At 35.1% G+C, this 24963-nt stretch overlaps 3 protein-coding genes across 3 annotated transcripts; 1 reads left to right on the top strand and 2 right to left on the bottom strand.

Moving 5' to 3' along the window:
• Positions 1–695: 695 nt before the first annotated feature.
• Positions 696–4169, bottom strand: LOC123654092 (dolichyl-diphosphooligosaccharide--protein glycosyltransferase 48 kDa subunit). The gene is made up of 7 exons (XM_045590053.1): positions 4025–4169; positions 3662–3900; positions 3293–3535; positions 2803–2946; positions 2087–2248; positions 1512–1742; positions 696–976 (listed from the first exon to the last, which is right to left on the bottom strand). Exons 1-7 carry the CDS (start codon positions 4152–4154, stop codon positions 818–820), a joined length of 1308 nt encoding a protein of 435 aa, XP_045446009.1. The 5' UTR covers positions 4155–4169; the 3' UTR covers positions 696–817.
• A 319-nt stretch (positions 4170–4488) lies between these two features.
• LOC123654091 (ARF GTPase-activating protein Git) lies at positions 4489–13111 on the top strand. The gene is given in 12 exon segments (XM_045590052.1): positions 4489–4688; positions 4774–4907; positions 4981–5093; positions 5276–5456; positions 6844–6974; positions 9380–9569; positions 9711–9783; positions 9868–10062; positions 11020–11148; positions 11209–11711; positions 12399–12683; positions 12944–13111. Coding segments are annotated over 12 exon segments (2166 nt in total). The 5' UTR covers positions 4489–4624.
• An 8625-nt stretch (positions 13112–21736) lies between these two features.
• On the bottom strand, positions 21737–24963 carry LOC123654090 (dynein axonemal light chain 4). The gene is made up of 2 exons (XM_045590051.1): positions 24835–24963; positions 21737–22076 (listed from the first exon to the last, which is right to left on the bottom strand). Exons 1-2 carry the CDS (start codon positions 24904–24906, stop codon positions 21828–21830), a joined length of 321 nt encoding a protein of 106 aa, XP_045446007.1. The 5' UTR covers positions 24907–24963; the 3' UTR covers positions 21737–21827.

The following is a 24963-nucleotide window of genomic DNA, read 5'->3' as shown; positions in this document are numbered from 1 at the left end:
ACGGAGATCTAAAGACCTTCACTAGCTTTTCTTATACGTTAAAAAGTACAATTGAAACATTGAAAAAAGGCCAGTTTAAGGAATTACGGGGACACCAAATCACTGCCTACACGATTAACGTTAATACATACATATATACACAAATTCTATAACTAATGAGCGGTCTGTTGGCACCATTTATTATTAATATAAATTGTTTACTAGTTTTTTGTGAATGGAAATGTTTAAAATCGAATTATTTTTACGAAAAATTAACATTCTATGACAAGCATGCCATTTTTTCTGCCATTTAAAACCGTTGCGTTCAAGACTGGAATGTCAGTTACAGTATGGCTTCGTTCATAACAGTATAAAATAAGAGAATATCAATACATATTTTCAATTTTTATGTGATACTGAGACGTGATCTAACGACGTAACTTTATCATTCCATATATTTACTGGAGGTAATATTTTAACATTTTTTGTATTTTAATTATAAAATGATTTTTTAACAAAATATACACTGTATTCACAATAATTTATACAACTGGTGATAGAGACGCGAAACATTTGTGCTTGATTTGTGCTCACGTAATTATACGACATACTCCACTTTCCAGTTTTTGTCATCAGCATAAAAATTAACCACATCAAATAGGCATAAAATCATCCCATAAAAATTACCATAAAGAATTAATAAAACACTATAAATATAGTTTGTGAACATTTTATTAATCATAATTTATTGAAATTTTTTTAACAATTTCATTCTAACCATTAAAACACTCACACATACAGCAACTTGAAAATGTTTAAATATAAACTAATAATAAGTTTATTCACTCTTGCTCTTGGGAGTCTCCTCTTTGTAGTAGAGGAAAACAAATGAAAACAGGAATACTCCAATCATCATGGAGAACGCACTCACATAGTATGGATACGCGCTTGGTATAAACCTCTCATATTGCGTGTGTTGCAGTGGGCGAACTGATACCTAGAAAAAAAGTTATCAACATAAATTCTACTTTCACTCTAAAAGTTTACAAACATATTTTTTAAAAGGATTATACTGGCTCAAACAACCTAAACAATTGTACATATCAATATTTTGGACTAGTTACATGGTCCATAGTCATAATGAGATTAATAGTCTGAACTAAGCTGGTTCCAAATATCAACATGTACAAAATATAGAATTATTCTAGAACGTACTCAAGTTATTACTGTATAAAATAAAAAAGAACAAGAAAAGTTTCAAGTGCAATGACAATTATTTCTATTAATATTTCTCTATAAGTTTTATATTAATGAAATAAAAATAAAGTCAATGAAAATTGCATAATTAGCTATTTATTTCTATTTATTCGTTTTTATTTTTTGTTTTACTAACATAGTTCTTAAGTAATTATATTGTACTAATCAACTATGAGCCTATGTTGCTTGACAATAAAAGATTTTTTTTATTTTTATAAGAGATTAACTAACTCAATAAAAATTTAAATTATAACTAAGAAAAATGGTGAACATACCTGTGTTGAATGATACAGTCTTGTATATCCTATCCTATCATAATCAACTTTGAACTGATAAACTCCCCAGACATCAGGAACTTTGAATACAGCCTCATAGACACCATTGCCCTTATTTTTGAGAGTAGTGCGGATGAATGGGTCGATCCTGACGAACTCTAGCTGCACATCACTGGCTTCAAATGGTTGCCATTTACCATTCTTTAACTCTTCGATTTCAATTCTGTATACCTGCATAAATTAAATAGATTAATATAAGCTTATAAAGAAAAATAAGAAATATTTAATTGAATTAATAAAATAATATAGAAAAAAAAACTAACTAAAGAACACAGAATACCCTGGCTTTAAAACTACAGCAAAAAAAATTGAATGAAACATTTTTAAGAAAGTAAGAAGAGGTACAAAGAAAAATTTGGTACAAGAAGTGAGAGTTGGTGAAGAAATTTAATTTTCAAGAATCAAAAATCATCAAAATCAGTAAATTTAATAAAAAGCTACACATAATAAAAATATACAGTCAAATTGAGATCCTCTTTTCGGTAAAAAATTGATACATTGGTATGAAAACTTACGACAGTATCAGTGATAGTGTAGGTACTGGACGATTCTTTCTCGCCCTGTCGGTGGTGGTGGACGCGACGCACGCGCAGCTGACCACGCTCTCCGAACGCCCACTCGCTCAAGTGAATAGCTAGAGCCTTGTTACCCGAGAGAGACGCCTTCACCTTATCGCCCTGTCGAAATCACGTTTACTGTGATTTAATATGTTGAATAAATTTTTGAATTTATTTAAATAAAATTAGTTAATTTCTATCAAGCGAAAAATTACTGATTTCAGGAGATACTTATATTAAGAAAGTTATATGTATAGGTCTATAACTGTGCAACAGTAAAAAAAATGTATGAAATTGTATGGTTTGTCTAGTATCTACATAAAAATTAGCTATGTGTGTTAGATATTACATTAATAATTTAAATTAAATTTTTTTTTCTTATTCTGTATAAAATTAATTACTCTTATTTAGTGAAATGCGTAAATTTATCTTGGTCGCTAACATTTTTTACTTTTTACTTGATATATTAGGTAAAGAAGACATTGTCCTAATAATTTTGTTTAATTAAATTATTTTAACATCTATTGTCTTTTATTTATTATATAATGAAAAAGGTATACCATTAATTATAAGTTAACCAGCCAAATAAGCTCTTTTGAAAATTCAATCAAGACTATTAAATTAGAAGTTTTTTTTATAGATAATTATCATAAGTAAAAAAAAAATTGACTCACATGGACTTTAGCAACAGGAGAGTTAAAGGCTTCATCAGAGAAGAAAAAGAGAGAACCGCTGAATACTATTCTAGCATTATTCCTAGCTTGCAGAGCTGCTATGAGAACAGTTTTCTTACCCACTGCATGAGGGTACTCTTTGACCTAAAAATATATATATAATAATCAAAAGGACAAATACTAAGAAATTGTTACTTAAACTCAAAATATTTAAGTTTAAAAGGTAAATTACGAAATACATACAATTTGGTAGTAAGCAGTAACTACAAATTGATCAACATCACATTAATAAAATCATAAGCACAACAATCTAAAAACTTGTTTTTTTTTTTCATTACATACCTAGACTTGTGTATATGAACCAAATACATAAGATTCTTTATTGTTAATTTAGTTTATATCTGCTAGAATTATTTAATCTGCCTTTGTTTATTAAAAATGTAAATGATAAATAAAATAAAAAAACCATAAGGACAAACAATATACCTACCACACTCTTAGGATTGTAACTGTATGCAGTACTGTCAGCTGTCAGAATAGGCATAACTAAACTGTTGTCTTTATCTAAGATCAACCCAGTGCCTTCAAAAAGCAAAGGTTGTGTGTTCTGGTTACCAACAATAGTTGGGGCATCGATAAGGTTCTTGGGTGATACGACTATCCTAGTGTGATCTCCTTCATCTAAAGCATCATAGTTGAAGTGGTCAATCACTGCGGCAGACTCTTCATCCATCTGAAAATTGTGGAATTTTTTTTTTTTTTAAATACTTAGTAACACACAATTTTCTTATCTGCATTAAACAAGTGCCGAATTAATAATTATCGTCAAAATTGTATTATTAATATTCGAAATATTCACCTCAAAACCACATTCAGTTGCAATTTCTCTATAGACATCTCCGGCCGCTGAGCTTCCAGCCATGAGAACATTGCCGCCGTCATCAATAAACTTCGTGATCACTTCCGTGTCAAGTTGACCACCAAATTCAACGACAGCAGGTGAAAACACTATAAGATTCTTGTACAGATATTCTCCATACTTGGATAGCACTAGGTTACCATCGTCAGCCAACTTAAAAGTTAAGCTGTAGCCACGATCTGTAAATACAATGAATAAAAACACTTTATTTTACATACTTTGTAATAATTTCTAATAGTAAATTACGTGTTGGTTGAGCCGGCACTTTATCGGTGCGACACGCCATCGATCTATATTACTTACCTTGTAAAGATTTGAAAAATTGAGAGTGAGTTTCTCTTATATTTAAGTTATCCACCAGTACTAAAGTCTCTTGTTCAGCATAAGCTATCGAAGCGAAACCTATTAAACCTAAAATAATGGAAATCTTCATTTTTGTTACTGTGTAGGACACCGATATTGGATTTATTTTTTGACACAAGTAATCACTGACGTGTCAAAACCTACAGGCTACAGATGTGAAAATATCAAAATAATAATTTTGTGTAACAAAATATGCTAATGAAATATTCAAGTCATATATAAATTTATTATTAGTAAAACATTATCTATTTCATTAAACATTTTTGTCACTTTAAGCAATTTATATTTTGCTGTTTTCAATTGTAATTGGTTTTTGAACAAAATTTAATACATAAGCTTCTTACAGAAACTTCTTACAAAACCTGTCAACCTGTCATGTATCTCTATTTTTATAATCTGCAGTCATTATTTTGATTGACGTTTCGGCTATGTTTTATTTTTGTATCAAAGTTAATTATGTCTATTAAATAAGTTATTTCTATTATTTAAGAGTGACTACAGTTTATTTTAAGTTGAAGTCTTCCAAGTTAATATTTAAAAATGATGATATCACGTTCAAAACATCGATCCTCGGTGGAAGTGTGCTCAGATTGCGGGGCATCGGGTTAGACGATGTTCCAGTTTCGTTTATAGCTGTTAATTACTCAAGTGCTGATTATTAATTGGGTTGGGTGCTTTTGTGTTCGTAGATCCGTCATGGGCATCTATTAATCGCGGGTTACTGCTATGTGCCGAGTGCTGTAGTATTCACAGGAGCATGGGAAGGCATATTTCTCATGTTAAATCACTACGACAAGGATCCTGGCCGCCTTCACTTTTATCTGTATGTAAATAAGATAAAATCATGTTTATATTATGATTATTTCACTTCCATACATGTCATGTCCTGAATTCAGATGGTGCAAGCTCTAACGGCTCAAAATGTGAATAGTATATGGGAACATTCTTTGCTCGACAGTTCGGCTCCAAAACACTTAAGAAAAAAACCTCAACCTAAAGACCCTCTACAGTAAGATGACCTCTATATATTATACTTTTCTGTGATCAAACTAAAGAAATTTAACTATAAGGAAATAATTGATGAAAATTAATAACAACTTGTTATTTTTAACAAGAATATACTAAAATGAATTTAAAGTAAATGTTAGTTATGTTTATATAGCAAATAAAATCTGTTGTTAAATATTTTAGCCCAATAAAGTCTGAGTTCATACTGGCTAAGCACCTAAGATTGGCATATGTTCTAAAAGCGAGAAGGGATGAGCCACCCAGTGAACTAGGAAGACAATTGCATAGTGCTGTGAGAAGCTCCTCCCTGGACACTGCTATGAGACTTCTTGTTCAAGGAGCTGACCCTAATTTTTACTATCCGGTATGTTTACAAAAACACTTTTTTAAACTCTGATAGGCTGAAGTGAATGTTTACAAATTTTTTTTGAAGATTCAAAATTTTAAACAATATATTTCAATAATAGTATTCACAACATTGTTTTTGTGTTATACAAACATACTTTGTGTGTATGAATGGATGTTATGAGTGTGACAATGATTGCTAAAGAAATTTCGTAAAGTTTTGTTTAGAGAGCTGTGAAAACTTGTCTTATAGTGAATGAGAAGTTAGGAATACTAAATTAAAACAAGTAATACAACGTAGGTAGTCAGCGAAATAATTAATTTCAAAATGCATTATTAAAGACAACACAAATAGTAATCGCCAGATCTTGATTAAATTTAAATTATAAATGGAATTATCAAAATCGGTACACCTAGTAAAAAGATATATAGTAATAACATACATAAAAAATACAGCCAAATTGAGAACCTCCTCTCTTTTTTTAAGACAGGTAAAAATACATGAAAAGGTGTTTTGTTGTCCCAGTAAGTGTATATCTACTACCCATTATATTATGTTGGTAAACTTTAAGCAAACAATCATATTTTATGTGATTAAACTATGTGCATGTATAAGAATAACATCTGGACATCATACTTTAGCTAAATGCTCATTATAATATTTCATCATCCTCATCATCATCATCACTTCAAACTAATATAGTCTACTGCTGGACATAGGCCTTCAAAAGTTCGCGTCAAAAATGGCATGAGCTCATGTGTTTTGCCCATAGTCACCACGCTGGATAGGCGGGTTGGTGACCGCAGGGCTGGCTTTGTCGCACCGAAGACGCTGTTGCCCGTCTTCGGCCTGTGTATTTCAAAGCCAGTAGTTGGATGGTTATTCTGCCATCGGTCGGCTTTTTAACTTCCAATGTGGTAGTGGAACTGTGTTAACCCTCAGTCGCCTCTTACGACACCCACGGGAAGAGAGGGGGTGGCTATTTATTTATTTATTTAATATTTGGGAAACAAACAGATATACATAATAAAACAATATTAACACAAATAAATTTTACAAAATCCAGCAAAGTTTCCACCAATTATTATTTCATAAAAGCACTCCAAAGTAATGATAAGCTTTAATAAACTAATCAACATCAAAAAATCAAAAAAAAAGCTTAAATCAACAATATAAAATTCATTCTACATTAAATTGTTTTAATGAAATTCGACAACTGCTTTCTATATTCAGGCAAAGATAAATGAAATAAATCAAAATTCTCAAAATGCTCATTGTATTCACGACAAGCTCTTATATTCTGAATGCTGTAACCACACAGCATCCTAATATTTATAACTAATTAATTGCATTAGTTAAATAAAAATGTAACTGTAGAGATAATGTTTAGATGAAAATGTTATAGGAAAAAGGTAGTATGTGCCTGCATGTAGCGTGCCGCGCGGGCCAGCCGGCGCAGGCCGAGCTGCTGGTGGCGTGGGGCGCCGACCCCACCGCCCGGGACGTCTCCGGGAACACGCCCGCCGATTGTGCTAAGTAAGTGTTGTTTGTGTTCTTTGGATAAATAGGCTTGTAAGTAAAAGACGATGAATAACATAATCTTACGTTGAAATTGAAAAATATTAAGTATCCAAAAAACTATTTAGTGGTGTTTATAAAATATAATTGGTTAAAAAACATGTCATACTGAAGCATATTAAAAAAATACATAAATTTCAACTTTACGTAGTAATATACATTATTGTTTATATATTTTGATGGTTATGTATGACAAGCACTATAAAATCCCAGAGGGTGTCGGTGTTTCGTCATCCAGACCAGACATATTCCTCTTTTCTAGACGCATTAATAATATAATATTAGTAGAGCTCACTGTACCGTGGGGAACCAACATTCCTAAAGACCACACAATAAAATTAAATAAATATTACGACCTAACAAACGAGCTTAACAAAAATGGCTGTGTGGTTAATTTATACGCGGTAGAAGTAGGAGCGAGAGCTATACCAGCAAAATCTCTCTATAATCTTCTGAAAGACCTTGGCCTGTCGAGAACTGCAGTAAGTTATATTTTAGAACGAGTTTCTTAAGGCTGCACTAACAGGTTCCTACCAAATTTGGCTAGGCAGGGCGGGAAACTCGAGCAGTGGAGGTGAGCGTTGATGCGCATCTCAAAGGGGCAATCCTTAAACCTACACCTAGGTCGCAAGTCCTGGGAACTGCTCTGAGTTTCTCCTTCTGCCACGCGATGGACCCGGCACCCGCACGGTGAATCCATGAAATGCTAAGAAGTTTGTCTCTGGTGTGTAATGCTGTTTAGGTTGATCCCCTTTCCGCTTTATTATTTATTCGACGATCATTATTTTAGCAATAAGACCGTCTCTTCTACATTTATTAAGTATTTTTTTAGTGTTCTATATTATTTACTTTGGTGTACAATCAGGGGCGTAGCTATCGCCGTATCAACCGTATCAATGATACGGGGCCTTATCTACAGGGGCTCCTAACGTGTGTAAGCAAAAATTAGCAAAATGTTATTCACGACGTCACTTAATCTCGTGCTTCCTGGGAAAAAAACATTAAAAAAAACTGTCATACGTGCCTATAGGGTTTTCACCTCAGAAATAACAAAAGTAAAAAAGGCATCCCCTTTTTTCCGCGTTAAGCGTACGCCTAAAAGTTGATAACATCCTGCATCGTTTATTGCGGAATTCAGTTAATCATTATGAACAATCAATTATTATTTTTTATAACAATGGTGGGAAACGAGAAGACGAATCCATCTGATTTTTAACGGCTACCGTCGCTCATGGCCTTTAGAGAAAAGATTTATACACTTGACGCTTGAAAACCTCCAAATTATAGCGCTCAAGGAAAACCTCATTGAAGAAGGTCATTCCACAGTTTACATGTACGCGAAAAGAATACGCGCGAAGCTCGCACATTGGTTGCAAACCATGCATCCAAGTGGTCTACATACCATCAGGATCACTGGATTTATTCACGTTGAGGGAATGTAGAACACGACGAACGGTACTTTGCTCAAAGCGCACATTACGCATCGCGTGCTCGCCCGTGGAATGCTCGATGGTGCTGTCCCCTCATTCCCCTCAAGAGTTGAATTCGACGCAAAAAGTCTGCAAAGATTTTTCGCTTTTTCTTTCGCAGAATGTGCCAGAGAGCCTTCAGGTTCGCGCAATGATGGAAGTAAAGACGGAAAGATACCTTCGACAGCTTTGGCAAGAAACCAAAAGGCGCGGTTCCATTTGGAAAGCCCAATAGTATTTCGCCAATTCTGCTAAAGTGTTTGAAGTTTGCCCTAGCGATTTGCTCCCTTTAAGACCTGGAGGCAGCGTTGAATCTCTCCTTCAGGTTATGCGCCTGTAAATCCATCAAAGTTACAACCCCTTTACGGGTAACTTTGACACAGATGAGATTTTAAAATAGACATATTAAAGGTTCTTCTTCTTCTTCTTTAGGGTTAATGGCTTTCAATAGTGCCAAATGAGTACAGATGATTTCGCTAATGTCACGTAGAAAATATTAAAGGGTGTATTAAATTTTTACATATATTGATAGTAGCCAAACTGTCGAGTTATCAAAAAAGTTTGCCATTGAGAAAAATACAAAAATTGCGCGCCGAAGTTTTTGCAAAGTTTTTTACATAAACTTCGTTTAAAAGCTTCTTTTTTGCAGAGAGTTCATTCAAGCAGTTTGTTAAGTAAACAAAATTTGTAAATATAATGTTGCGCACTAAATGTGGACAACGTAAAAAATATAAAATAAAGTTGTGATTTGACTGTCAAAGTTACCTGGTTAATCAAAGTTACCCCGAGTGACCATACTTATCTTACCAATAATTACATTAAATTTGTTTGTGCTCTGATTTGTGTAATTTCTAATGAAGTGCACTGTGTTAAAGAATATTGTAATCGCCCCAGACACTGCGGCCACGCGGAGCTGGCGGAGCGCATGACGGAGCTGGTGTACGAGGCCACGGACCGCATCATCCAGTTCCTGACGGGCGCGCGGCCCGAGCACGCGGCCGGCCGCCACTTCACCGTGCCGCGCGCCAGCGACGCGCACCAGATGACCGACCTGGCCAAGGCGGCGCGCGGCAAGCTGCAGCTCGTGAGTGCGAGACCTGTGGCTACGGACGAACAGCCCACAGATTTTGAGCAGGATATATCCTGATGTGCCCTACCTCGATAATAATTAAGAAATGGTTTAAAAATGAAGTAACATAATGATTTATTACTTTATCATTTGCAGCTGCCGAACCATCAATTCGAAGAGCTCGTCATGGACGCTTACGATGAGATAGACCGGCGCGAGACTGAAGCAAGTGAGTTATTACGTTACAACGTAAAATATATAGTATTTTTATAGCTTTCCCCTCTAACTTTGCTTAAAATGAAATCGTGGTCAGTCTGGCAGACGAGCGCGACGGGTCTGGAGCGGAGCGGCGTGGCGTTCCTGCCGGTGAACCCCGCGCTGACGGCGCCGCGCAACCAGGGCCGGCAGAAGCTGGCGCGCCTGTCGCCCGCCGAGCTGGCGGCGCTGCTGCGCGACGTGCTGCTGGACGCCGCGCGCCGCCAGCGCCTCGCCACGCTGCAGCCCAGAGGTAGAGTTCTGCAGCGACCAGGGCCGGCAAGAGCTGGCGCGCCTGTCGCCCGCCCAGTTAGCAGCGCTGCTGCGCGACGTGCTGCTGGACGCCGCGCGTCACCAGCACCTCGCCGCGCTGCAGCCCAGAGGTAGAATCCTGCAGCGACCAGGGCCGGCAGGAGCTGGCGCGCCTGTCGCCCGCCCAGTTAGCAGCGCTGCTGCGCGACGTGCTGCTGGACGCCGCGCGTCACCAGCACCTCGCCGCGCTGCAGCCCAGAGGTAGAATCCTGCAGCGACCAGGGCCGGCAGGAGCTGGCGCGCCTGTCGCCCGCCCAGTTAGCAGCGCTGCTGCGCGACGTGCTGCTGGACGCCGCGCGTCACCAGCACCTCGCCGCGCTGCAGCCCAGAGGTAGAATCCTGCAGCGACCAGGGCCGGCAGGAGCTGGCGCGCCTGTCGCCCGCCCAGTTAGCAGCGCTGCTGCGCGACGTGCTGCTGGACGCCGCGCGTCACCAGCACCTCGCCGCGCTGCAGCCCAGAAGCAGAATCCTGCAGCGACCAGGGCCGGCAGGAGCTGGCGCGCCTGTCGCCCGCCGAGCCGCGCTGCAGCCCAGAGGTAGAATCCTGCAGCGACCAGGGCCGGCAGGAGCTGGCGCGCCTGTCGCCCGCCCAGTTAGCAGCGCTGCTGCGCGACGTGCTGCTGGACGCCGCGCGTCACCAGCACCTCGCCGCGCTGCAGCCCAGAAGTAGAATCCTGCAGCGACCAGGGCCGGCAGGAGCTGGCGCGCCTGTCGCCCGCCGAGCCGCGCTGCAGCCCAGAGGTAGAATCCTGCAGCGACCAGGGCCGGCAAAAGCAGGCGGCGCCGCTGCGCGAACAGTAACAATGACAAATTAAGATTTAAAAAAAAGTTAAAATTTAAAAAACTTTACTGTAGACTTTAGGATTGGATAATTAATTAAATAAATACATTGTTTTAGCGCTTCCTTTGGATCCACTGAGCACACAAATTAAGCACTTCTCGCAAATTTCGGACGATGAACCTTTGTATGACTCAGTAGCGTCAGACGAAGATTATGCTGCGCTTGCGCCTATGGATGAAAATGTAAGTTCCTTTTTCTAAATATGAAGTAAAAAAAAAGTTACAATTTTCTTGTATCTAAATCAAGTCGTATAATATTATTTACAGATGATCAACCAAGATTCAAGAAATAGGGATGTCCACAATCCTCCGATTGTAACTGAACCTGCAAACTTAGAGATTTCTCGCACGCATTCGCCCAGCCCCGCGCACAGTCTTCCCGAACGAAAATCAGAACTCGAAACGCTGAAGAAAGAACTAGACAATCGAGATTCCACCATCACAGAACTCAAGAATCAGTTGAAAAATTTACAAACTATAGTTGAACAGCTGACGAAAGAAAACAGTGCCCTGAAGACGACCAGCAGTGTTGATGACGACCACAGTATGACCTCTCAAGCTTCGATGAATGAGGGTAATCTCACTCCCGACATATCTCCCCAGGAGAGAGGCAGGAGTCTGGAGACAGAACAGCTTACGTTGTCTGAGGATGTGGATGTCAGACAATCGCTGAAGACCGTTCAGCGACCGGTCAGTATGTTTGAGGCTAGGGAGGGACCAAAGAATAACTGGCAGGTTACTAAACACCAGGTACTAATCAATAATTTTACTAATTATTACATAACTTTATTTAGAATTATAAACTTAGTATAATATATACTTAAAGACACTAAACATATTTAATGTAAAATTTTATAATTAAAATATCGATTAATTTAATTAATAATGATTTTGAGTATATTAAATAGAATATGTTTCATTTAACTGCTGCGTATGGTAGGCTAACTTTGTAGTGATGTGGGATAGTAGGTGTTTGTGACATTAGATCTACTTTTAACATATTTAAAATTATATTAGATACTCGTTGGCTGAAGTAGTTAATTAAAACAAAGAACACTTTTCAATCTATACTAATATTGTATTAGAAATAATAAAATATCCCTGCGCTCTAAAAACTAAAGAAATCTTGTACAGAAGTTCACTAATTTACGATACTAATTGAAAAATCTTCAAATTGATCCTGAAAAAAAAGGAGTGTGCTTTAGGTCACACGACTGAAGTAAAGTTTACGAAACGTGAGGTACGAGGTATTTCTATTTTCGCTAACTTATATCTCCCTCTCAACTTCCGATCGCCTCCTTTGATCACACTTTTCGTAACGCTCTCGTCACGCATTCACCAGCTCATTCCCCAAGTCAAGTGTGCGTCAAGAAGTTTTATTTCAAAAATGTGATGAATATGGACACTGAAGTTTAAAATAATAATTTTTTGTCGCAGCTCACTAGTATACCGGGGCTGGAACGCTCGCTCACACAGAGCGTCATCGAGAGCTCGTGTTCAGGTGCCGGGGCGAGTTCGGGCGCGGGGTCGGGGTCGGACCCGGGGCCGGGGGCGGGGGCGGGGGGCGGAGTGTCGGGGGAGGAGGTGGAGAGGCGCGCGGAGGCCGTCACTCGCTGTATACAGGAGGTGTGGGCGGCGGCGCGCCAGCACCGGTCGCGCCTGCCCGAGTACGCGGACCCCATCAGGACGACTGTCGCGTCGGTCCTGGCGCTGTTCCCGCAGGTTCGATTATTTGTTTTAATTTATTTCTATTACTACAGTGACATATAAGCGGGTTGGTTACCTGATGGTAAGGAGCTACTTTAATCTATGATAGATGCTAGGAGCGTCACAAGCGTCCCTAACCCTGAATCTCCCTAGAAGTGTCTGACTACCTCACAACAAGATTACAACAATTAAAAAACAGTACAACGGTATAATTGCCATTCACGATATAAGTCCATCGTAGAGTGTCTATCAAGCTATCAAGGTGGTGCCCGCAGCCGTGCGCCGAGCGCTCGCTGCAGCAGCTGGCGGAGGCGCTGGGCGCGGCGGGCGAGCAGGCGGCGCGCGCGTGCGCGGCCCGCGCGCCGCTGGACCAGGTGCGCGCCGCCGCCTACGACCTGGCCAAGGCCACCAAGCAGCTGGTCACGCGCTTCCAGCCCTCCTAGCGCCGCGCGCCGCTCTAGCTGCTGCACTGCTGCCTGCGCCTCGCGAGGAACTGACTCCATACTGTCCCGAGACTCCTCTCGCGAGCAAGTGCCTCCATACTGTCCCGGGACTCCCTGTTCGCGAGCAAGTGCCTCCATGTACTGTCCGGGGATTCCCCGCTCGCGAGGCAGTGCCTCCACGTTCTGTCCGGGGATTCCCCGCTTGGGACCCTCGAAAACTTAGTGCAATGTCCAATGACACCTCGCTCCACTGAGGAGTAGCCTTTAAACGAGACTTAGTGCAATGTCCGGAGGCTCGATGAGTTGCCTCTAAGTAGACTAAGTGTGATGTATCTGGATTTCTTTGTATGAAAACGGTGTAGTATTGAACGGAACAAATATTGTTAATTGTAAGTTTTGTCTTCGGTGTTTATTTTACTTTTTGATATAGAGACGATCACGCTCGTGACTTTTAAAGTGTAATTTTTGTTATTAAATGAAGAAAATTTAAAGTAAAAATAGGCAGATATTTCCTTTGAAACGGAGTGGAATGGAGCGACTGATCAGTCGTCAAATAATTGTGATTTTTTTTTGGCACTTTCAATTAGCTTCTTGTCCATTTTGATTCTGAAACAGATATGACGTGTGAAGTTAAGACATAATATCACTAACTAAACTATATTGCAGCGTCGCTTTTCACGCGTCGCTTGGCACCACACACTGATGTTCACAGGTATTTTTTTTTTTAATCCGAATGCTCCACTTAAACTATTTCCAATGATGTAGTGTGGAAATTTCGAGCACTATAATTAGCTATTCACGATCTGCTTGTCTCCACTCTATCCAAGCGTCAGTAGAAATGCACTAATCGATTCGATTATGCAATTTAGTACGGAATTGAAGAAGAGTACAGCTTTGCATAACATATAATATTATGATTATAAAACCTTTATTTCGTTTGATAAATATTTTGTTATTACTTGACTTTGCATTGTATATAGTAGATAGTAATTCAATTATAAATGAATAATGAACGAAACATTACCTAACATTAGCTTCTCATTAAAAAAAGTTTATTTTAATATCATTAATTTTTTCCATATTCATTCTCATTCATTTTTCGTTATTTAATAATGAAAAAAATCATACATTATTTTAATCTGGGTAATTCATTATAAAAATATTAAATATTATGTCACAATTCTTTGATCTCTTAGGCTTGCAAGTTTGCAAACCAATTTTATATCTTAATATTATTAAATTATTATTTACAAAGTCAATTTGAAATATTTTTATGTACAGAAAACATATTGCGGACTTGAGTGATTTTTATATTGAAAATACGAAAAATCTTTGATTTGGTTTATGATATTATAATTTCTACATTATTTCTAATTTTACTAAAACAAAACGTAAAGGACAAAATAATAATAATAATAATTTACTCTTTATTGTAAACATAAAAAGAAGTTATATAAATATTTAGGAGGATGAGTGTCCCTAAATAGTAATAAAATGAAACTACATTTGATTTATCAGTCAATTTGTTGATATGTAATAGAATTATTTTATTAAATACATAATATTGCTTAAGACAATTTACTACTTAATATTATCTAATGAGGTTGAATTTGTTTATTTAGATCTTTCCTTGAAAAAACGATTGGTTGTCGATGGTTGTTGTCTATGAAATTAGGTTTTAAAAATAATCCCTGTGTTCGATTTATAAATTTAACTAACCATTAATTTGAATTTGTTATAAAAATCTCTTTTGATAATATTTTTAATTAAATATATATCTTAATTTTGAGACCGATGTGTTTATAACATTGGCCTGAGATTTAATTCAATTGAAATTATTATCTGCTTCTTAAAAGTTTGTTACACAATATGTGTAGGAGGTAACTGATAATTCATAAACTGGCCATACTGTTTCACGGTCCCTCTAAAATTATAATGTGCTACTGATTATATATTCTTTAAAACATAAACATTAATACAATGGCAGTTAGCAAGTACGAACTTATCTGTAAAACTAAAAGATCCCTACCAGTTTACCCATGAGAGTGAACGATGGACAGAATATATCCAGTATCATGATCAAAATAAAAGGTCTGATATGTATTATAAAATTGGCTTTATTTATTATATTTTGTTACACGCGTTTCATTGATGACTTACAAGGAAAAGTCGCGTAAAGCGCTTCTGCATAATTATAATTGCCACACAAAACACAAACATTAACACAAAAGCTTTAAGAAAAACATGGTTAAATGACTATTTCGTCTAACATAACAGCTACGCCTTATGTGGAGGTGACTATTGAAACATGTTAACATTGAAATAATTTTATTTACAAATTATGTCCTAACACAAGAAAATCTCTTATAATACTGCAGCCATGACTTACAACTATGACGCCACATAACATTTTAGGCTTATTAGGCTTTACCTAAATGAAATCAGTATTTATTTATTTGTAGACATATCAACAGCATAACAAACATTACATTACAATAAGTTATTATACACAATATTAAGATAGTATAATTGGCAATTATAGATATGTACATCACTCTTAATTAATTAAATGTTGATTTTTATACAATTAAAAAGATAAAAATACAAAAAAACTGATATCCCAATTAGAAATTTTGATCTAAAAAACGGTAATAATACAATAAACAAGTTTGCATTTTTTTTTGTTTGCAGTATCAAAGTAAAGGTCTTGTTCACCTATAGTGTATGTATGTAAACTGGTGTAACTTTAATATTGAAGGAATTTCTTGCCTGTGATTATGGCCATTGATTAACGCACAGTATATAACCCAAATATATACAGTAAAATAGACAAAGGTATACATATTTATATGTATAGCTATTATTTACTACGAGTACATCATCTCTACGTTTTATCAACAATCTGTAATAATCTGATGGTTAGAATGGCGTGACCTAAAGCTTTAGATGTATCTTTGGTTTTAATTTTTTTTATTTTAATCTAAATATTAACTCATAGTTTAAGGTATAAGCTTCAGCGGAGTACAATATATCAAACGCCTCGTAACTTACCTGATAGATCGCTTTCGGTGTTTTCAATTATAAAATAATTGCTTTATATAAACGCAATTTATCAATTCCCTTTATTAATAGTTTTATAGATTGTTACTGATGTATATTTATGGAGAACTTTTGTATGGCAGTCGCATTCGCCGTTTCATGTTATGATATATTGTAATTAACGACGAGTGCGGTCACTGTCGGAACCGCCTTCGATTATTATGAAATATATAGTGATTTACTTTAAATCCGAGTATTTAACTGATTTCCATGTTATATAGAGGTGCTTATTATCTTTAAAAGAGCCCGTTGTTAGTACAGTCAGCGACGAAAATATCAAAACGAACATTTAATAAAAATATTGTTTATTAAAATACTTATAAACTTTGATAATAATAACAAGTATACATGACACTGTATTGTTTATTTATGTCGCTGACTGTACAGGGTATTCGATAAAAACGTGCCTGAAAGATGTTGTTATTCCTAAATTTTTAGATTAGGCTAGAACGATATTTACTATATTGTATGAGTTTAGTAGATTTTATACCGACGTTCCACGATATGTTCATAGCTGTATGTATAGTTATATGGTGTAAATTTTAAATGTAGTTAGGTTGTGTTACTGTGACTTGTTGTGACGCTAACGTGACGCTCTATCGATCTTGTAAAGAAATACAGATGTGTATATTTGATATGATTGTATAATTAGTTTTTTTTATTATGTTTTTTTTTTTGGGATGTTCTCATAACCTTTTGAATTAAAAAAGTATCTATTAGTTTAAGTCTTCCAATGTCTTGATAATTCTTTTTTTTTGTATCCAAGTATTATATTACAATGACGATAGAGTTGTCTAATATCGATCGGTAAATAGGAATCAATTATGAGTGAAAATTATACTTATTCATATACAGAATACATATAAGGAGTTTAGGGTTCTTATAAAGGATATTCCGGTATACAATTTAACGTTTAAGGCAATCGGCAGTACTAAAACTGGAATCGACATTTTGAATCGTCACATAATAACTTGGCTAGCTATAGTTTAAGATACATTCATGATCATTTCTTTATTTTTTTAAATATTTAATTTACATAGAAAGACAATCGTTTTGTTTCCTCTCGGATCAGATCTTTGTGTTTATAAAAAAACTATTTGTATCTGCTTCGATCCCTGGAAGTTACTGGACAAAGCCGTCAATCCTATTTGTTATCATAAACACGGTTATTATCATATAATGATTGTTATTCTTTGTAATCTTGGTCAATCAACATTGGAGCAGCGTGGCGGACTTAGATCCATTTCTTCTATATGACGTGACGCCTATACTTACATAGCAGCTAAGTGTTTACTGGCTAGTTCGGTTCAGTTTAGTGTAGAAAAGTTTATATATATATATATATATATATATATATATATATATATATATATATATATATATATATAAGTTTTGTGTTCAAGATACTTATTAAAAATATTCATAAATGATTCCTATTTATAAATAGATTTTTGTATTGAAAGCTTTCATATGAAACGTTTAGGCGGTACGTAAAACAATTATACATTTGTAACGAGTATTATGTGATCATTATATGTGCCAATGTTTATATAAAAGACGTATTTTATTGGTGAAGCACTTGTAATGGACCCTGTTTCCTATTATATAAATGTGCATAATTTTAATTTAGCCACCCAAGTATATAAATTGGTTACGATTGAGGCATTTACAATAATTATAATTATAATCTATATTATTATATATATATATATAAAACTCCTGTCACGATGTTTGTCCGAGCTTATCTCTGAAAATGCTGGACCGATTTTAATGAAAATTTTCACATGTTTCACAATTTAAAAATATAGACTATATTTTATTTCGATATAAGTATATAATTCAGTTATTATTCTGACGTTACTTAAGTTACGATTATCATTAATTCTAGACTAAATTTACAATCATAACCCTTTATGGAAATTTTACTCATCAATCGTATCCACATGTTATATACCTAGCACAGTATTAAGGAATTTTCACATTATCAGAAATATGCAACCAAAAAGACACCATAAAAAATCTTCAACCAGGAAACAGGATTTCAATTTGATCATTTGAAATTTATTGAAATATGTAATATTTAACACATAAAAGGAAATGATTTTTATACTGTAGTTTTCTTTCACCTTATACCAAAGAATCAGGGATTTTAAAAATGTCTTAAATGAAACAAGAAAACTTGAAATATAGAATTTATTTCAATATCAACTATATCAATACAGTTATGCGCAAATCCATATAAATATATCTATACGATAAAGGCAAAATACCGGAATAAGAAAATCTATTCGTGTCCAGTCGGACTTTGATACTCCAGCCGCATTTTGCACATTCTTTCAATAAAAAAAATAAATAAAGAGCTTTTATTAAAAAAAAGGTTTTTTCACATTTAGCACATAAGTTAAAGTTTGAGTGACAACATTATTGTTAACCGGCTTTTCCTACAAACTCGAGTCATAAAACACTTGAGTTGATTTTTTATAGGACTTACAATGGCTTATTTTATAAGTACATTTTATAATTTTCCATACATTATGCTATACCCTATTACCAGTGGCCTCGTTTAGTAATTGTTAAAAAAAAAAACAACGCAAGCAGTTTTAAGATTGAAGTCAAGGTACATTGAGAACATTATACAAATGGTTTTCTATAGCTTTCATACTTGCACAACATTGCCTTGTTGAATAAAGTCGCAAAATCACAATACTACGCATAAAATGAAAGTGATAATTTTTTATTTTTTGTATATTATATATATATTTGTTTGTATTACAAGTAAATCGGTAAAACGTTTCGGTTACGTTGATTATAAAATAATACGTTTTCTAGTTATTATTTAAAAAATGAGTAGGTATATAATTTACAAACTATATACCTATAGGTTTCTTGGCCTAAAAGTAATCTTTTTCTATTTTAACTAAAGGTATAAATGACTTATCTAAAACAGTATTCTTTTGTTTTTATCGTATTTTTTTTCTAAGTTGGAATAATATTGGTGCTACGTTGTACAATAAGTACACCTATTCCAAATGTAAAAAAAAAACTTGTAACCTCTAGTCAAAAAACCATATTGTTAAGTTTTGTCAAGGATACGTGACAAAATTATTACAAAAATATAAAATCATTAACATGACAACGGACCGCAGCGTCATGTTCGAACAAACGAACGACTGTTATAATAGTTGTTGAACCGCGAGTAGGTACTACTCACTATCAAGGTGAATTAGGTACTCATAATTTGTCATTAGATTTATTTTCTTGAGAGGTTTTGAAGTAGGTACATGTAGTAAAATTTATGCTGTACAAATAATGGTTAATAAAAAATAATACCTAGTAAATATTTCATTTTTTTTTTTAGATATATTAAAAAATACTTTTGGTATTTTTATATTTATCTTTTTTTACTAATTTACCACCTTTGGATATGATTTTTTACACAGTAATTACAAATAATAAATTACGTTAATGTGTACCTATGTACCTACGTAGTCGTTAGCACTTTGACAACTAGTTTTTTGTTCATTGTTTACGCGCGTGCAACTACTCGTTATTACTAACAAATAAATAAAAACCTGTAAATTACATCCTATTCGTTATAATTATTAATATGAAGTATGAGCAAATTATGGCTAAATAAAAGTTAGGTGATAGAGGAAAAGATTAGGGGATATCCATTAATTACGTGAGCTCAGAATGTGGAGGAGGGGTCCAACGAAATCTCACCAAGTCTCCTTTAAACCGAGGGGGAGATAATCGAAAATCTCACATAAACTTCAAAAAATATAAAATATTACAGATATTAAAAAATATATATTTTAAGTGTACATTTTGCCCGCTAAAATAAATCTCATGGCTATTAAAACCATTTGGTTTTTGCTTTGAATTTAATTTAATTTAAATAAATTAAGTATACTTAGTATACTTGAACAGTTAATAAGTTCCCGGTAATCTCTATTATATTCAGCGTCAATCTCACGTAAGGGGAGGGTGGGGGGTCCAGGCAAATCTCACTAAATCTCACCTGGGGGGGGGGGGAGTCGAAACTGATCGAAAAATAGCTCACGCAAATAATGGATTACCCTTACAATATATTATTCAATATCATAAGATTACCGCAAAACATAGGTAAATTTTAATTGTTATACATTGCCAAAATATAAATATTGGAACGAAGTTCCTTACGGCAGGCTTGACATTTGGCTGGGCGAGCGAACTGAAAAAAATGTGATACTAAAACCGTAAGAAAAATATATAGCGGAAGTGACGTAATATCAGTCACACGACTGCATATGACGTTTGTAAAACTAAAATATTACTACTGAACTTTTTTTTTAAATTATTTATGTAAATTTTTACTGTCGACAAAAATAAATAAAGCCATATGTTTTTTTATTTCACTTAGTAGTTTGATTTATTATTATTATTTTGTTTGATTTATTTTATTTTACAGTATTTTTTATTTTCTAAAATACTAAATTTCCTAAATACTTTTATGTACTTTATTAAAAACCAATAAACAAAATAAAAAAAAAAAATCAAGAACTAGAAAATATGTATAAAATTCAACCTTTTTTTTTCAAATTGTTGCTTCTATACTATCCGAAGGAACTTCGTTCCTACCTTGTGTCCCATGACAAAACATAATTTTTAAAGTATTATATAAACCTCAATTTCAAAGTGTACCTATATCATATCTGTGTCTGTATATGTGTATGGAACATAGCCCGTCAATGTACTAAGCAGTAGTTATGTCTCGATCAATATCACTCTACAATAGAGCGTACCTAAATAGGGGATGTAAAGTTGACTTCGGTTTTTTAATAAAAACTATTTTTACGTGATTTTATTTGTATGTTACCTATTTTTATTATTATTACTCAAATTATTTTATGAATTGTAAATATTCAATTTAAAATTAATTTCTATTTTATAACTATGTAAGTCAAGTTTGAATATTAAAAATACGATTATTCTTTGCAATTTTATAACATTATACAAATTAATTTGCTGTTGAACAAAGAAGTGCAATGATATTTTGTTCATTGGTATTTTGCGTATTTCGTTTCAATTTGCAAACCACTAAACTCTGTATCCAAATAAGCACGAGAAAATAATATCATAACGAGATTCGTTTACTTTTTATTTTGTCATTTCTAAAATAGTATGGAAATAGAGTCACTATAAAAGATAATATTTTATATAATATGTACTTTATCTTATGTTATTTTTAACTGTAGAAATTCTATTAAATCTAAGTATACTAATATTATAAAGCTGAAGAGTTTGTTTGTTTGTTCGAACGCGCTAATCTCAGGGACTATTGGTCCAGTTTCAAAAATTCTTTAAGTGTTAGATAGCCCATTTATCGAGGAAGGTTATAGGCTATTTTTTTTAAATTACCGCGTGTGAAACCGTAGTGCACAGCTAGTATTTAATATTTTTACATGAAAATGACAAGCTCTTTCATTTAAAGCACAATAATTTTCTTTAAAATATTAAACATTTAAGTACCTAATATTTACATACAGATTACTTTCGACGCATATCTATTCCGGACGGTTGCCAGCGAACGTAACAAATCTTCTGTAGGTACTATTGGCACAAAAAAAAATGTCATTCACGAACACTTCCAAATGCAAATCGCCTGGTTACCGCCGAAATACATGTAGCATATCGTTGTACATTCATAAGTTATTTCGAAACCGTAGCTCTCACCTACGACGACGTGAAAAGCTGGACCGAATTTCTTGTCCATTGACTCTTTCACCATTCGCGCAGCTAATTCGTTGTTTTGAGAAAATTTTTCACAGGCTGTCACTGATAATTCAACCGCTTCCGTCCTCATTTCTTCTGACATGTCCGAGTGCTAGAACAAAAAAAAAAACGAGTGTGCTTTAGATCACACGACTGCAGTAAAACTTCTTTAGTTGCCCCTACAGCAAAAAACGCAATTCGCTCTCTTTCTATCTTCAATTAATTTTTCAATAACTTATATCTTCCTCTCAACTTCCGTTCGCCTCGCCCGATCACACTTATCGAAACGTTCTCGTCACGCATTCACCAGCTTACTCCCCAAGTCAAGCGTGCACAAAGAAGTTTTATTTATCAAAAATAAATTTTTGATCATTTTAATAAATTACTATGGAACTGAATTACGCTTCAGCCTGTAATATCCCACTGCTTGGCATAGGCCTCTTTCTCCATTTAGGAGAAAGATCAGAGCTTAATCCACCGCGCTGCTCCAATGCAGCTTGGTGGATATTGTCCCTACTATGAGTAACGATCGCTATCAGTTATAACGAGTACTCTCCGAGGTATAGTGGGGAGACCAACAAGGACTGCACAAACACCCAAACTACGGCAAACATCTGTAGGGCCAATACAAATGTTTGTCATTTGCTGGGATCGAACCCGCAACCGCCAGCGCAACAGCTAGCGCAATAGCCACAAACCAGTGCTGTGACCGTTGTGCCAACGCGTCAAATCATATTATTACATAATTACTTGCTGACCCCGCGAACGTTGTTTGCCGTATATGTTATTAACCCCCTTAATCCCCCCCCCCCTTTTATAATTTATGAGTATGAAAAATAGATGTAGGCCGACTCTCAGACCTATTCGGTGTGCACACAAAATTTCATAAAAATCGGTCCAGCCGTTTCCGAGGAGTATGGTAACTAACATTGTGACACGAGAATTTTATATATGATATCAAGATTCCTTTCAATTAAAAAGTCGTATTTAGTACATACATAAGTATATCAAAATTCCTTTCAATGAATAGCAACGAAGTAAGTACTTCTTAAAGGTATTGTTTGTCTTCACAATTTTCATTCGTCATACATAACATATGCTATAACGTCAAAATATTTAGAAGAACATAAAATTATTCATCTGTTAACGATCCTCGAACGCATGTACATATACGTAAGATGCGAGGGTACACCTGCCAAAACAATGAAGAAAAACGGAAGTAATGCATATTTGAATGTAGTTTCTCTGGGCTTTGGAATTGTTCCTTAAAGCCGGATATATTGTATCTATACATAAATATAAATAAAATTGAAGTGTCTGTCTGTGATCTCAGAATAATTGTGTTTTTTTCTGTCTGTCTGTTTTAACTTTTTGTTCGTCTTTCAGTTTGTCAGGGCTAATCTTCGGGACGGTTGAAATGGTTTTTATGGGACCTTCACTGAAGGATAGGCATGCTGTGGAGCAACATACATTTTCTCTTGGAACTCACGTGAAATCGGGATTTACTTGGAAAAAACCTAAGGAAATACCTACTACTGCCCAAATAGATGTACTTGTAAAACAACCAAGCATTTTAATATTAAATGAGACAATTTTTGCGGGAAAAACAACTAAAATCCCGAAATTAGACAAAGGAGGTTACATGGCAACATATACTTTTTATTCCTTAATTTCCAGAGGATCAGGATTACAGTGTTAAAAAATAATGAGTATCAAGATACAATTACCCACGCGAACGAAGTCACGGATATAAAATATTGTTTTGCATTGCAAGCTTATATGCTGATATGAATAAGACTTGACATATTGAGAGTGAATGAGTTTCATTTTAATTTTTTTATTTTATCTTATCAAATATGAATTTAAGTATTTTAAATTACTACCATGCTTTATTGAAACCACTTTTCTAGTACAGCGATTGAGTAATTGAGAGAGGGACAAACTTCTTAGCATTCCATGGATTCACCGTGCAGGTGCCGGGTTCATCGCGTGGCAGAAGGAGAAACTCAGAGCAGTTCCCAGGACTTGCGACCTAGGTGTAGGTTTAAGGAGGCCCCCTTTGAGATGCGCATCAACGCGCACCTTCACTGCTCGAATTGCCCTGTTAGTGCAGCCTTAGACACTCGTTCTAAAATATAAGTTACTGCAGTTCTCGATAGTCCAAGGTATTTCAGAAGATTATAGAGAGATTTTGCTGGTATACCTCTCGCTCCTACTTCTACCGCGTATAAATTAACCACATAGGCATTTTTGTTAAGTTCGTTTGTTAGGTCGTAATATTTATTTAATTTTATTGTGTGGTTTTTAGGAATGTTAGTTCTTACCTACATTCTTTTTGAGTGCAGAAATGATATAAAATCATAAACTGGTCACGAATTAATTTAATAATTGTTTTGAAAATACCTACCGTTTTATTTTAAATATCATTGTCGTAATTATTTGTATACGCTGTTAATTATAAGGCCCCCATTATATTATATTGTTTAGACTTTAGAATGTAGTAATTCGATATGTCACGGTGTGCGGAGATAACCGATGCGCAAGAGTGGTGTGCTGATCCGGAATCAGACCTTCACCTGTCTTTATGTTGATGAATAGACTATATATTTACTTCATATTTTGCAGAAAAAAAATCGCCTTACTAGCAAAAATTCTTAGATTTTATTTTGCATGAATCGAAAAACAAAACAAGTTGGCTTTGTATACTTTCAATTTATAATTTTACTACAGTACTTAACATAGTACTTTACGTCTTAAATTACGGTACAATTAATATTCGTTATAAATATTTATCAATAAAATATAAATATCAAAGAAAAAAAATCCAATAAAATATGTTTTAACAGCGAAAAATACAAAAAATAAATTACCCTTATCAAAGGATACGTATGTATCACTTTTTCCGCCACAATCCCTCCCGCCGCAGCTCCTTCTTCACCCATTCTCAATAAAAAACACCAACTACGACGCGAAAATTGAAAACAAAAATTCTCGTTGAC

This window comes from Melitaea cinxia, chromosome 5 (genome assembly GCF_905220565.1).
Source record: "Melitaea cinxia chromosome 5, ilMelCinx1.1, whole genome shotgun sequence".
Lineage (NCBI taxonomy): Eukaryota > Metazoa > Arthropoda > Insecta > Lepidoptera > Nymphalidae > Melitaea > Melitaea cinxia.
Note: the sequence above shows the minus strand (reverse complement) of the source record. Positions and strands in the feature narration are given on the sequence as shown.